At 37.0% G+C, this 15,515-nt stretch overlaps 1 protein-coding gene across 5 annotated transcripts in view; it reads right to left on the bottom strand.

Annotated features, from left to right (window-relative positions):
* Nucleotides 1-15,515, bottom strand: part of TMTC2 (transmembrane and tetratricopeptide repeat containing 2) — a 391,387-nt gene that overhangs the window by 163,855 nt on the left and 212,017 nt on the right. For 4 of the 5 annotated variants that reach the window (XM_006083982.3, XM_023749765.1, XM_023749766.1 and 1 more), the window contains one exon: nucleotides 10,544-10,658. The exons of the other annotated variant lie outside the window; for it this stretch is intronic. In XM_006083982.3, the coding sequence (XP_006084044.1) occupies nucleotides 10,544-10,658 (115 nt within the window). The remainder of the gene's footprint in view (nucleotides 1-10,543; nucleotides 10,659-15,515) is intronic. 5 annotated transcript variants of the gene reach the window in all.

Here is a 15,515-nt window from a genome sequence, read left to right as displayed (position 1 = left end):
CAATCACTATTTTTTATCTTCAAAAATATTCTCAACAAAGGCTAAACTTATATTCTTAGACTGTAGATTTGGTTAATAATACTGTATGACTGCAAATTAGAATTGAAAATTACTGAATGGCAAATTTAAATATGTTCAACAGAAGTCAATTGTAAAGCCACTTATATCCAAGTAGAATTTTTAAAGGCCTATTAATATTTCAAGAACCCTGAAACATCTTATTCTATATTTAATAAATCAGAATAGAATTATGTGCTTTATTATTTGCTATTAGTTGCTATTTTTTTCTGATTAACAATGGAAATAACCAAAATTTGTTTTGTTGAAATGTCTTTGGCTGGCTTTCCAGTTAAGTAACATATTCTTTATTTTCTCTTACCCATTCTGAAAAAAAAAAGTTTGTGTTCAATGTAGTAATAAAGAAAATATGTCCAGGGCTTCTGGGAGAAACAGGAAGGGAACTCAAGCCATGACATTGGATGATATATTCCAGAATCTTTATCCCATGACAGTATGTATACAGTAACCATGTCTCTGTGAGGAAATTTTACTGCTCGTATGTTTTTGGACAGTGACTATTTTCAAATACGGATATGATGCAAACAAGTTGTAGAATACATCAATATAAAGAGTCAGCTAAGTAAACATGGCCAGTAATACGAGCTGGGGAAAACGTATATCACCTAGGTATAATGGACAGGACACAGGATAGTTGTCCACTAAACTTAAACTCTGTTGATATATTTTCATTCACTAGTTTATTCATAGGTCTATTAATCAAATAATGGATTAGTTTAATAATTCATTCACTAGTGTATTAATGGACATATCTATAGTGTAACTCATTCATTAGCTTATTTTTTTAAATATATATTTTACTGGAGGCCTCGTGCACAAAAATTTGTGCACTCGGGGGGTACCTCAGCCCTGCCTGTGCCCTCTCGCAGTCTGGGACCCCTCAGGGAATGACCACCTGCTCGTTTAGGCCCGCTCCCTGGGAGATAGGGCCTAAGCTGGCAGTCAGACATCCCTCTGGCAGCCCAGGAGCCCTCGGGGGATTTCCATTTGCCAGCAGGGAGCAGGCCTAGCTGCAGTTGGACATCCTTAGCGCTGCTGAGGAGGCGGGAGAGGCAACCACCATCACCGCTGTACTGGCAGCCATCAGCCTGGCTTGTGGCTGAGCAGAGCTCCCCCTGTGAGAGCACACTGACTACCAGGGGGTAGCTCCTGCATTGAGCGTCTGCCCCCTGGTGGTCAGTGTGTGTCATGGTGACCAGTGATTCCCAGTCGCTCTGCTGTTAGGGTCAATTTTCATATTACCCTTTTATTATATAGGATAGAGGCCTTGTGCACAGGTGGGGGCCAGCTGGTTTGCCCTGAAGGGTGTCCTGGATCAGGGTGGGGGTCCCGCTGGGGTGCCTGCCCAGCCTGGGTGAGGGGCTGACGGCCGTTTTCAGGCTGACCACAGCCCCTTCAGGGAGGGGGGGTCCTGCTGGGGTTCCGGACCAGCCTGGCTGAGGGGCTGATGGCTGTTTGCAGGCTGGCCAAGCCCCCCAGAGAGGACCCTCACCCCATGAGGGTTTGGCCATCCTGGGTGAGGGGCTGATGGCTGTTTTCAGGCTGGCCACAGCCCCTTCAGGGTGGGGGGGTCCTGCTGGGGTGCCTGTCCAGTCTGGGTGAGGGGCTGATGGCTGTTTGCAGGCTGGCCACGGCCCCCAGCCATCCAAGCTCCCAATGGAGGCTGGCTGGGAGCAGGTATCTGGGATTTATTTAGCTTCTATAATTGAAACTTTGTTGCCTTTTGCAGAGGCAACAGCTGGCCAGAGCAGGCAGGAAGCTTGGCTTCCTCCATTGCCGGGGCAACCAAGCCTCCTGCTTACTCCAGCTCCGTGGCTGCCGGCTGCCATCTTGGTTGGGTTAATTTGAATATAGTTGCTCTGATTGGCTGGTGGGCGTGGTTTGAGCATCGTGAAGTTATGGTCAATTAGCATCTTTGTCTTTTATTAGTGTAGATTGATTTTTTTTTTTACAGAGAGGAAGAGAGAGGGATAGAGTTAGAAACATGGATGAGAGAGAGACATCGATCAGCTGCCTCCTGCACACCCCCTACTGGGGATGTGCCTGCAACCAAGGTACATGCCCTTGACCAGAATCAAACCTGGGACCCTTCAGTCTGCAGGCCGATGCTCTATCCACTGAGCCAAACCGGTTAGGGCTCACTAGTTTACTCATCAACATGTACATAATGTTAAGCCCATTTGCCTGGCATTGTGCTTGGCACTGGGGCTAGAAAGAGCTTCCCCTGGCTTTAAAGAGCTTATGCTCTAATTAAGAAGAACATGGTATCACAAATATTATTAGGACTCAGACTAAAAAGAGCCAAGTAGTACTTGCTCTGGTGAGATTTGGTAGAAGTACCTATCTTCCAACTCAGAAAAAAGGAGAGGTATCAAGAAATCTTCCCAGGAAAATATTTGAGCTGAGATATAAAGGATGCTGAGGTATTAGCCAAGCAGAAAGGATGGGGAGTAGGGTGGAAACAGATCAGAAGCGGAGAAGATGGCAGAGAATGCTGCAGGCAAAACAAATAGTATGTGCAGAGGCTTCCTAGGCAATGAGAAAATGACATCATTGGGAAAACTCTAAGAAGTTCAACTAAAAATCAGAGCAAAAAACAAAAATTTTGAATCAGGCATATTTTTCAAAAAATAAAATGTAAACAAGCAGGAACAACCAGTTTAAAATGTTCTTGCCATGTAAACAGGTAGGTACCTACAAGCTGCACCCCCCCCCCCAAATTCCAGGAATCAGTAAAGGGCCAGATGAGTTGTGTACCCAGAGCCCTAGTGACTCTGAGGCAATGGAATTTCACCAAAATCTCTCAGCTCCATTTCCTTTACATCAGACATGTCAGGCACTTCCAGGTATTCCTGTCTGATAACCTCTAATTTTAGGAGACCAGTCTGCTTACCTAGTATCCCCTGGAAACCAGAGGACACCTGCTCCTCTGTCCCCAGAATAAAACACACATACATATACACAATACACATACTAGTACACATACACATACACATACACATACACATACACATACACATACACATACACACATCCAGGGGACGTGGTGGGAAACCCTGTCCTGAACTCTTGCCATTTGGCCTACAGTTACTTTCTCTTTCATTTTCATGTCCTCACTTCTCATGAGTTTCTCCTGTTAGTTTTCAACAGAACTCAAAGGATGGCTCAGCTTCATGTCAGAGAGCACCACTTCCATTCTGTAATCTTTGATCCTTTTAATCTCTCAAAGGTTTTCAAAACCTAGCCCGGCATGAACACATAAAGGTATCAGTTCTGCACCCATTTTCCCCACTGCTGCATCCCCCTAAGATACTTCCTCCTAGGACAGAGTTCTTAGCATCATGAAACATATAAACTTGTTGAAATCCTGTGCAAAATTTTAGCTTCATAAAGGAATCTTTACCCAGTCCCCTCCCCATTAAAATCCACTGTCTGAGCTCTATCTCTCCTAAATGGAAGCTTCCAAAAGGCAACTGTTATTGGTTAAATTGTCTCTTCAAAATCAGATATGTTGTCATTCTAACCCTTCAGTACCACAGAATATGAAATTTGGGGAAAATAGGGTCTCTGCAGATGTAAAATGTCCAATTAACATGGGTGGGCCCCTAATCCTATGACTGGTAGCCTGAGGATGTGAAGACAGAGAAACACGGGGGAAACGTTGTGATGACAGAGGCAGAGATCAGAGTTATGTAGCTGTAAGCCCAGGAACGCCCCAAAAGCCAGCAAAGTACAGTAAGAAGCAGGAAAGAATTCCCCTCCAGGTCTCAAAGGGAGCATGGCCCTCTGGACACCTTCATTTCAGTCTGTCCACATCCAAAACCGTGACACAATACATTTTTATTGTTTTAAGTACCTAGCTTGTGGTACTATGTCATGGCAGTCTTAGCAAACTACTACACACAGCAACCCTAATAGGAATGTGTTTGCTCCTGAAATTGCAAGAAAAAAAATAACTCTAGATATCTAATTCAAGAAGAGGCTTTATAGCTTCAACTAGTTTAGGGATAAGGATCAAAATACATTTAAACAATTCAAAAACCGTAGTTATCTAATACCCATTACTAATCTTATCACTTACATTGACAAATGGGATCTTCTCAGCTCTGATATGGATCTAATAATTCATTTATAAAACTAACAAATATAGTTAGAACTCCTATAAGTATGGGAAGATACAATAATCAATAAGAAATTGCCACTACATCAACAAGATGAATATGAATGAAAATGGCCACTGTGTTTCAATATTAACTTTAGACAGATATTCTTTATGTTGCACAAGTATTTATTTATTCCCAGCTTATTGATAAGTCTTGTTCTCTGAGGCAGATGTTGATCAAAAGGCTTCATGGCATTTCTAGAGATGATCATATACTTTTCCTCTTCTGACTTTTTAAATTAAAAGAATAGAATAACTGAATGGTGATATTGAATACCATAAATCTAAAAATAATGCCATCTGATAGTGGTGTTTTAATCTTTAATATGCTGCTGCATCCACTACATTTAAATTTAAGACATGTCAACAGTTATATTAATAAGTATAATTGGCCTGTCCTGGTCCTGTTATTTTGTTCTTGCTTGTTTGCTTTTTGTTCTGTTTTGGGTTTTCTGGAGGGAGGGGATGTTGGGGAGTTACTATTCTCTTTTTGTTTTTGGTGTTAAATCTAATCAGACCTTTGCTATCAGCATTATCTAGCTTCACAAAAATAAATGAAAAGGGCAACTAGGTGCAAGAAATACCACTTCATCAAAGATTTGACAGAACTCATGAAATCCCTAACTTGGTTCCTAGTGGAAAAGATTCTTTAACGTGGTTTTCAAAATTTTGAGGTTTTTTTTAATTCAGATTGCCTACCTCTTCTTGTGCCAATGTTGGCCATTTCTATTTTTCCAAAAAAGCATTCATCTACAGATTTCATATCTAAGACTTTCATATATTTAATTATATTTTGTTATTTTAACTTTCCATATATCTAGTTGTAACCCTTTTCTGATTTTCAATGCTGTATATTTGAGATTTTATATTTTGTTCTATATTACCATTGACAGAAATTGTTCATCTTTTAAAGAACAAGCTCATATATTATATTTTATTAACATTTTCTTTCTTTTTATTTCCTTTAAATTTATTAGTTTATTTTATTGTTTCTTTCCTAGCTTCTCAGATTGGATAATTACTTAGATTCTTTTAACATAGAAAAGGAAACTAGCTTAAAGTGGCAAAATCTCTATTTTCCACAGAAATGATCTGCTTTGTTATGTAAGATAATCAGAAACTGATTAAACCACATTATACACAGTATAGCAAAAGTAGGTTTACAGTTAGTTGTGAGTATGTGAAACAGAGTTTATTTTTGAATTATTATTTATTAATTATTGCATTATTTTCCTTATGAACAACTGTAAACTTACCTTTACCCAACCCTATATTTATTACCTGCATTCTGAAATCAAATCCCTAATGAAATATTTAATGTTCTATTGAATTATTATTTAAATATCATTTGGAACAAAGTGACTGGGACAAATCTATAACAACAATGAAAGAACATCAGCTGAGTATTTTTCAGCCTAGAAATCAATTCTATTTCAAATGTCAGTGAGTGGTGTACTTACAAGGTTGAAAGTTGACTATGTATTTGTGAAATTTGACAGTGTCAATCACTAAGCAATGGCCCATATCTTTTGTTTCTGAAAATTTCCTATGCTTGAAAATAAAAACCAGCATCATAATGAAGATCTATTATACCAGGTATTTAAAAAACTTAGTCATGTGAAGTAATGCATTTCAATAAATTGGGCAATATAAATAGAAGGCTGAATATAAGGATATGCAATGAGTGTACGTACTATATCTGTTGCTACTAAGAGTAGAAGTAAGTACCACTTTAAATTTCACATTATGTGACTATTATCTGTAAGCATGGATTGACATGGTATCAATAGTTTATAATTAATGAATTTATTTATGTTTTTAAGGACTATTTTTAAAAATTGAATTTTAGGGAATGAGGAAGGGAGAGGGAGAGAGAAACATCGATGTGAGAGCAGAACATTGGTAGGCTGCCTCCTGCATGTCCCCTATCAGGGATTGAGCCTGCAACCTGGTCATTTGCCCGGACCACAAATGGAACCTGCAACCTTATGGTGCATGGGACGATGACTAACAAACTCAGCCACACTGGCCAGGAATAATTTAGACACTTAAAAAGGCTTTTTGATGCAATTTCTTCCTCAAAGCAACTCTTACCTCAGTGCTACAAACCCACTGATGATCTTTCTAACAAAATTCTACAGCATGAGTTCAGTAAACAGAGTAACTGACATAAAAAGTTAATTTATATTCTCTATTAGATTTAATTTCAAATATTCTACATGTAAAGGTTATTTGAATTAATGTTTTTCTGAATTTGAAAGATATACATTGAGGGTTTTTTCTCACACCTTTTGTTTATTCTGTAGAAATGTGATTTTATGGATATAGAGTTAACTTTTTTCGTAATCTCTTAAGTTCAAATTCCAGCTCCTCTACTATTTGTGTGACCTTAGAGAAATTGCCTCTGAGTTTCATTTTCCTCATATTGTAGGCTTCATTTAAAGACAAACTATGATAACATTTGTAAAGAATTAAGAAGAGTGCTTGGTATATGTAAGTAATTCAAGTAATTGCTATCAAGAAAAAAGAATCAATATTATCCCATTCATTTATTAAAAAGATATATAACCATTTATATGCACCTCTCATGTATAACTTGATATTAATACTGAAAAAAAAACTGTCCTCAAAGTTTGAAGATATTATCAGGCAATACTGCCCAACTTCAGATATAACCAAATATCATTTATACAAGTATTTACTTAATAATTTTTCAAATCATTTTTATCTATCCTGACATAGAACAATATTTAGATGTGCTTTTAAATGTGCTAGTCATATTTTTTTTAAAAATTTAAACATAATATTCAATATACAGGGACTAATTTAAGATTCTCTCTGACCTCCTAGAATCATCCTGTGGCTGGTCAATGTTGGTGTACCTCCCTTTAGTAATGATTGCTTGTGGGTTTTTTCTAATTTATCTTTATTGTTGAAATTATTATAGAAGTCCCCTTTTCCCCCCACTGGCCACCTTCACCCTGCTCCTGCTCCCTTCCCCAGGCCTTCACTGCACTATTGTCTGTGTCCATGGGTTATCCATATATGCATATAAATTCTTTTGTTAAACTCTTCCCACCTCCCCTCTTCCCTTGAGATTGGTCAGTCTGTTCCATATCTCTGGATCTATTTTGTGAAGTTACATAATCATATATATCTCCCTAGTAAAAATTTCTAACAATATGACAAATTTTAATAATTTACAAAGCAGTAGCTTTATGAACATTGAATTCGTTTAAAAAAATCGAGGTTACTGACTAAAAGTACAGGATTTAACAGAAGTGTATAATTTCCAAAAGCTTTTAAAATTCATCAGTGAATATGAGTATTTCATGCTACTAATACATATTCATTCATTTCAGGCTTTGGTCATAAAGCATCTTTAAGATACATAACTATAACTGATGATATGAAAAGTAATTAAAACCTGCTATTACCACAAAGGAGCATTATCAGGTTAAGTTTACTTACTGGTAAGATTGAACAAAGCAAATTCATTTTCTTTCAGGATTTGAAATAGAACAAGGAGCAATTTCTATACATCAGAAAGAATTATGTATTAAAAATAGCATATACATATGAAAAGAAAATTTTTCCCCAAATATTCTCTAAACTATCATTGAGAAAACTTCCTACCTATATAAATAGGTAGAAAAGAAAAAGTTTGTTCCTAGAGAAATATGATATCATATATTTATAGTATTATGGGTTGTAAAAGACCTATCTTGGTGCATTTTATTGATATTTGATTTTAAAAACCATTGAAAAATTCCCTATTTTGAAATATAATTATTGAATATCAGATTTCTGTCAATGACATGGGTTACATAATCTAATACGTTGAAATCATTGCCAACACTTCTTGTGGAATTTAAGCCTTTCCCTTTGAGTTAACAGTTAAATGTAGTTTAAAAAAAATAAAACCCTGTCATTATTACAAAAAATATTATGGAGCGATCTATGGCATTTATGACATAGCTGATTTTACTACATTTAGTGGGGGCGGGGGGGGGGGAACAAACTGATTGTGTTACTTGTTAGCAATCATTTCTCCAACAAGGATTCTTCATTAGGGTTTGGGAAGGTATATACATATACTTTCATAGTTTATATATGTATCTAGATAGTGGAGTTTTAAAGGTGCAACTTTTAGATTACATGTAAATTGAATTTATCTAATAGAATAAATTTCTCTTCTCAAAAAAGAATAAGCCTAGATAGATACATTTCCTTTTTTCTTTCAACCTTTGCCCAACAGGTATCCACAAGAGATAGAGAACTGTGGATAAAAGAGAGAAAAATAAGATCAAAACAGAGATGCTAGTTGTTCAGCTTATTTTCTCCCCCAAAAGGTATGAAGAATAAACACCATAAGAAAACTCTCATCCCATATTGCAAGGCAAGAGGCCCTTTTGACAACATTACTTTCATATACAAAAATAAAAAAATAAAAAATAAAAAAGGAACATTTGTGTAAATTTATCAAGTTGATAAGGTTTTTTTCATGAAATAAAGATTCTATTAATCAATAATATAGTTACATCACAATATTTAGATGGAGATGTGGGGAAAGACTTTGTAGGAATATCAAGATATATTTATTCAAGTAAAAAAAAAAGATGTAAACTAAATTACTTCAGGGAAAAGGATGGTGATATATCTGGTGAGCGTCAAACACAGCAGAGAGCAACAGGGGTTGTGCAAGCTGGAAAGGATGTGCCCCATCTGAAAGCCTTCCAGGTGACAAAAGAAAAAATTAAATCTGTGCAGGTCAACACAAAACACATGCTGACCTAATGTAGACCACAGGCCGTGAGACTGAGACCCTAGTGTGAAGGCCTGGGGTGGGGGGCAGGGACCGGCTAGCAGGGGGATAAGGGGGACATATGTAATACTTTCAACAATCAAGATAAAAAACAAAGCAAAAACAAGGTAAATATATAAACAGGAAATTAAACTGAGCTCACCCTGTCTGCTTGATGTTAAAAATCTAAATCTTTTTTCCTGTTAACTTTTATTTTACCGTTTTATCTGTGTTTTCAGATTTAGACAGTACAAAAGACTTAGATGCAACCAGGGCATAAATACATACTAAAAATTAGAGCTGACAGATAACTTTGATATTGTCAATATTACATAGCATTCATTAGTCACAGCAGTGACATCTTATTCTGCCTGGTCTCTTCCAGCAGGGAATTGGTACTCCAATCCACTCCCCTTCACTCCACTTCCCTCCCCTCCACTCCACTCCAACTTCGGTGGCACTGTCAACAGTGGTATCTTATAGCCCCTGCCACACTGCCCAGTGTTTCATCCAAGAGAGGACACATAACCCCAGGAAGATATAGCAAGACCTTTTTACAGGATTAATAGAGACACCAAGACAATCTCTTCTGAGACTGAGGAGTCAGGATGTTATACACATAACAGTATAAGAATCATCTTTCCCGTTGATATAGACAGAGTTCCACAGAGAATGAAGTGAACCCAGAGGAACCAGAGCCACAAAATGTAGACAAATTCTTACAACATAATAAAGCAGCTGGATCTAATTGTGCCACATCTAGTTAACGCCAGGAATTTTCAGTTATGGGAGTTAATAAAACCTCTTCTGTGTTTAAGCAAGTTTAGACTACGTTTCTATTACTTATAAACAAAAGTGTCATAAATATAAGAGGCCAAAAATGGGATTTTGGTTAATTTGCATTTATCCATTCACATCTCACTGTACCCATAGAGACTTTCTATTTAAAGAACAAAACCAATTTTTCCCCTAGGGATTTTTCTAATCCAATGTACACAAATATTCTAAATTATCCAATTATCCCAACCTAATGATTAGTACCACTGGAGAGGGGACAAATAAAAGAAGAGCCGTTATCTTATTCACTAATACATGTTCTACATATACTTGGAAGCAATTTTTTAATAGAGGATAAAATCTATTATTACTAATAGTCAAGATATCAATTATATAAATTATCAACCATACCAGGTTTATTTTATGAACCCATCTAAGTATTAGTGGAACAAATTTTTAAAAAATTTAAAAGCATTTAAACCAATTTTTGTTACATGGCACAGTACTTCAGTTGTGTCACATCAATACACATGAATATCAACGAGGTGGCCCATAACAAGGAAGTCACAAATACCATCCACCTACTAATCTCTGAGGTATGATTAATGAAAAGACTATTTCAGAAAACAGTTATCATCTCCATCTCCAGCAGTTAAATCAATAGTCCCTCTCACCACATGTTTCAAAGATGAACCAAACCAGAGAAAGCAATGCATACTCACAAATTATAAAGCATGTCAGCCATGTTGCTACGGTAGTACAAAGCATTCCTATAGGCGCTTTCAGCTTCGGAAATTTTGCTCTGACTCTTCAGAACATTTCCAAGGTTACCCCATGCTGCCAAGGAGAGAAAGAAGTATTCAGGCTGAGTATCAATCCAATTATACGTGACATAGTATCAGGCCATCAGGAAGTACCACAGGGAGAGAAAAGCTTCATAAAACATTTTTAAGATGGAAAATTTATTTCCTTTATACTCTAACATTTCATCAAACCAGAAGATTAAGTGCAACCAAAGCCTAAAAAAATCTAAAGTAATTATTATGTCTCAAAGCTGATACACATATACAGTTCATCATAAGGCCAAGAACAATGTTATCTTAAGATCACCTACAAAGACTTCATGGTCTTTCGAATTTCAGTAGGGGTCTTCATGGCCTGAAATTACTGTATGCTAACTGGGCCAGAAACTGTAAGAAATCACCTTAAAATAAACAAAGATCTCATTCAAATATTTAAAAACTGATAAATGACATAGGAGAACTGGGAATGAAAAGCAGGAAAACTAAACAAGATCAAAGCTATAAAGAGGCTTAATGGGCACTGGGACATATCAGTAAAACATGCTTCGTAAAACAGTTAAGTATAATAAAGTTCTTTTATACCCTTCCTGCTAACAAACACATTTCTGTGAAAAGCAGTATCCCAGTATTTCCACATATAATCATATTAAAAGAATCTATATTTTGTGTGCTCTTTGTTTTTCACCCCAAATAATCATGATTTCTCAACATTAAAAAGAATAAAAGTCATAATTCTTTTATCAACACCTGCCCATATAGCATGACTCTCAAGCAGAACTAGCCCTCAAACTGGGATGCTTCTCTTGTCTTCCTTCCTTCGCACAAAGAAAGATGGGGTGTCAAGTCCTAAAACTAGAGTCCCTCACAGCTAGATGGGGATGGGAAAGTTTGTGTCAAGATATATTTGGGTGATTACTGAGTCTACCTGAAGAATGAAAGCAGTTTTTAAGTATCAGTTTTTTAATGCCTAAGTATAGAATCTTTCAAGCCCAGATGTGCCTATGTGCCCTATAATTTAACAGTCTGTGTCTCAGTTTACTCATCTGTAAAATGGGAATTAGTATCTCATGGGCTTTGTGATATTAATAAATTAGTTAGCCGGCATGGCTCAGTGGATGAGCATCTACCTATGAACCAGGAGGTCATGGTTCAATTCCTGGTCAGGGCACACGCCTGGGTTGCAGGCTTGATCCCCAGTGTGGGGTGTGTAGGAGGCAGCTGATCAGTGATTCTCTCTCATCATTGATGTTTCTATCGCTCTATCCCTCTTCCTTCCTCTCTGAAATCAATAAAAATATATTTTTTAAAAGTTAGTAATATATATAGGGTGTTTAAGACAGTGTCTGACACATGGCAAACAATAAACATTTGCTATTACCACTGATATTGTTGTGGTTGATGCTCTTTGCAAATTACAGAGTCAAGCATTGATTATAGAAAAAATGTCAAATATTATACACTTTATGCACTCATATTATCTACACAGAATAATAATCTTTTGTATTTGGAAAGTCAAATACCTCCTTTTGCTGTTGACGGAAAAAAGAGAAAAAGGACTGAACTTAACAATTGTCCCAACCTAATAATGCTACATTCACCATGCCACAAACTTAAATACATCAGCTGAATTCTCAACACAGTCCTGAACACAAATATTATGCCCACTCTGTGGATGAGGAAACAGATTAAAGGACAAGTTAATACTGGAGTATTAATTACAGGAGGGATTCCAAACCAAGGCTGGCTGTTTGCTGCCCTCCACCTAACATTTTAATACCACATTTCATCTTCCACTGCAAAACGACATTCACACACTATGCATTAGGCCTTGATATTATGTCTATAGAAATTGAATCCTTAAATTGAAATATAAAAGAGGTAATTTAAATTACTGTCAAATTCGAACAGTAAATGCAACAAGAAATACAAAGTAGGGAAAACAAATAGTAAAATAAATTATAATTATTTTCAAACTTAATAGGCATAATACCATGTGTACTTTATATGTAGGCCCTCACCTACAAATTAATGAATCATGACTCTACGGAAACTTCTAACACCCAGGCTATTTTCGACCCACCTCACCTCTCCCAAAGTTCTGATTTGATTGTGACATTTATAAATGAAACCATATTTACATTAGAATCACTCCAGAGAAATGCATCCAAATATTATTTTAAGCATCAGGAAAACATAATTAGGATGCTACACCATCTAAAGCATAGTCCTAGACCAGGGGTGGGCAAACTTTTTGACTCGAGGGCCGCAATGGGTTCTTAAACTGGACCGGAGGGCCGGAACAAAAGCATGGATGGAGTGTTTGTGTGAACTAATATAAATTCAAAGTAAACATCATTACATAAAAGGGTACGGTCTTTTTTTTTTAGTTTTATTCATTTCAAATGGGCCGGATCCGGCCCGTGGGCCGTAGTTTGCCCACGGCTGTCCTAGACCATGCTCAAAAGAACATTATATTTTAAGGCGTATTTCCAGAGAAAGAGATTGACTTTTTTTTTCCAGATAGCTATACCTCAATTAAATAATAAACTAACAAGCATTCCTCTTGTTAATAGTCAACAGACATATGTATAGAATATATGTTCACTCATTTGGTTGCTTGTTCATTTATTCATTCATAAGTATATTCATTTACTAAACAGATCTTGGTTAATCCCCTCTTTTGTGCCAGGTACTTCCTTAGGGACTGCACACTTAGAAATGTACAGACATGCACTCAGAGCTTATGTGTGAAGTGGGGAGTAAAGTGAGATGGGAAAGAAAGTACCACACAATAGAGCAAATGAATGAATGAATGGATGAATGATAAGTGCTACAAATAACATAAAAGAAAGAGTACATGAAGCTAATTTAGACAGAGATAATTTACAAATAGGGAAATAGGTTTGATCTCTAAGGAATAAAGGATAAGGAGCCAGACTTACAAAGATTGATGATTCCAGATAAGGGGAATTGTTAGAGTAAAGGATATAAAGCAAGAATGCATTTGATTATTTCCAAGAACAACAAAGGCCAGCCAGTTGAGTAGTGGCAAGATGAAAAGAAAAGCCATGATGAAGTCACAGAGGCAAGCAGGAGTCCTTCAGGATCTGCTAAAGTCTGAGGGTTACTTGACTTGCAATGGGTGGGGGAGAACTTTCAGAGAGGAGTTTTGTGATATATCTTAATGTATTTGAAAAGATCACTCTGCCTCTTCTGTGGAGGAGGTACTCACTGCAGGGGAATAGCGAATGAACAGAGAGACCAAAGGTAACTGCAGTGAATGAAGAGGGCAAGAGCAGGGTGGCTTCCACTGCGACAGGCAGCAGACGGAGAGGGCTATTTCAAAGTGAGAATACAATTAAGAAATTAAGCCCTAGCCAGTTTGGCCCAGTGGATAGAGCATCGGCCTGTGGATCTAAGGGTCCCGGGTTTGATTCTAGTCAAGGGCACATACATTCCGGTCAAGGGCATGTACCTCAGTTGCAGGCTCCTCCCTGGCCCGGGCCCTGGTTAGGGTTCATGCAGGAGGCAACCAATCATGGGCAAGGTTATCTGTGGCAAAGCTACAAGGTAAAACTAACTTTCTTGTTTTTTGTCCAAATGAAATCTCTCACAATCTCTCACATCTTTATAATTAAGTCACTACCCTGGGTGACTCGAGGTGGGGGGGAAAATTCTTCAATTAAGCATATATTTTAAAACAATTTTAACTGCTTTTGGATAAAAGAGAAAGATAAGGAGGGAGAGGAGGAGGAAGAGGGGAAGAAGGGAACAGGTTGGGGTAGAGGGAGGGAGAAACATACAGAACCTGGTAGAACACCAGCTTGAGGTCAGATTACTCTGCGACCAAGATAAATACGAAAAAGCAAGACTACTTCATAATTTTATTAAATGAAAAGAGAAAAGGGTCACTGTATAACAATCCACAAAATATCAAACATCCCTCGCTTGCTAGAAATGATTTATTTATCCAGTCATAGAATGGTCTCAGCATCAAGACTAAAGGACACCCCTCATTCCTTATAACTTCTCCGAAATCACCCAACCAAAGTCCAGTTCCGACTACAGGATATGTAATGAGACACCACAGGGTCTCCATGGTACATTGGTCCCCCAGTGTAAGAAGTAAGTCACCTTCCTTACCACAGGTGTGTTCCTGGTGGTCTTTAGCTAAAGCGCACTGACAGCAAGGATTTCATCACACTCAAGTATGAAAACAATGCCACTTAAAAATCCCCTGTCCCTTAGATCATTGTTCTTCAATACAGTGTTTACAAAAACATATTTTAGGTTTTTAAAGTAAGAGCTGCCAAAACAAAGTCTAAAACTGACGCACAGATTTTTGGCGTAAAAACTGCTATCGCCATTTCCAAATTTTCAAATTTAAAGGTGACTGATTTTTGCATCAATGCTACCAAAACTCAATGCTAACGTAAAGATTAATACAAAAAATAGAAAAGCATCCTAAACCATATGACCTAATAAAAATCCCACCAGCAGTCAAATAGTAATTCTTTTCATGAAAGTTGTTCATTTATCACGTTTCAATAATAAAACAAAAAGTAAAAATCATTGTTGAATTGAGAAATCATTTAAAATCTAGCTAATGCAGATATATTCCAGTTTAAAGGAAAATATATTAAGGTGGAATACAAAATGTACATATTAAATAGGCTAATATGATAATTTCATGTGTACACACTTAACCTATAGAGTTATTAACCTATAGAGGAAAGACAAAATAAATACCAAGCATTTTAACTAATACTCAAATTTATTAGTAACTCAGAGAAATGCAAATGATAACAAAATATAATTTCTACTCAGATTGGCAACAAATAGAAAATTGGATAAAGACAAGCACTAGCAGGGGAAGGACCCTGTGCAGAGT

This window comes from Myotis lucifugus, unplaced genomic scaffold (genome assembly GCF_000147115.1).
Source record: "Myotis lucifugus unplaced genomic scaffold, Myoluc2.0 scaffold_9, whole genome shotgun sequence".
In the NCBI taxonomy this organism is placed as follows: Eukaryota; Metazoa; Chordata; class Mammalia; order Chiroptera; family Vespertilionidae; genus Myotis; species Myotis lucifugus.
This window is presented reverse-complemented; position numbering and strand designations above follow the sequence as displayed.